This window comes from Theobroma umbraticum, unplaced genomic scaffold, assembly GCF_002168275.2.
Source record: "Theobroma umbraticum cultivar Fairchild unplaced genomic scaffold, ASM216827v3 scaffold_228.0, whole genome shotgun sequence".
NCBI classification, from domain to species: Eukaryota; Viridiplantae; Streptophyta; class Magnoliopsida; order Malvales; family Malvaceae; genus Theobroma; species Theobroma umbraticum.
This window is the reverse complement of record NW_018397274.1, coordinates 591,049-591,415: the sequence shown is the minus strand read 5'-3', so window position 1 is coordinate 591,415 and position 367 is coordinate 591,049. Positions and strand designations below refer to the sequence as shown.

General features: G+C 42.2%; 1 protein-coding gene across 1 annotated transcript in view; it reads right to left on the bottom strand.

The window, feature by feature from the left end:
* LOC110427310 (tetrahydroberberine oxidase-like) overlaps nucleotides 1–182 on the bottom strand; it is a 6,259-nt gene extending 6,077 nt beyond the window's left edge. The window contains exon 1 of the mRNA XM_021442802.2: nucleotides 1–182. This exon is cut by the window's left edge and continues 132 nt beyond it. Within this exon, the coding sequence (XP_021298477.1) occupies nucleotides 1–138 (138 nt within the window). The 5' untranslated portion in view covers nucleotides 139–182.
* Between the last annotated feature and the right edge of the window lie 185 nt (nucleotides 183–367).

Below are 367 nucleotides of genomic sequence, written 5' to 3'. Positions count from 1 at the left end.
GTAAATGAGTCTAGCATTAATACCAGAATGTAAGGAAAGGCATTGGAGAAAGCTGTCATGAGTACTGGCCAAAGTTGCCCATGAAAAGGAGAACAGAAGAAGAAGAAAGAGCGGCATTGGGAAGCTAGGCGACTTCATCTTGGGCTACTCGAATTTGTGCCTGAGAGATTGCCAGGCCTCCCATCCCTGGCTTCTTGTAGCACCAAACGTGAATGCTTGTGCGCCCTATTCCGTTGACAAGACACGTTGCGTCTCCATTTCCATTTTGACCAATATTTGTATACATATATTTCTAGTTTTCTCCCCATATTTTCCATTAGTTTGACATTTCTCTTGGCCATCACGTTTTGTATAATTTTTTACGAAA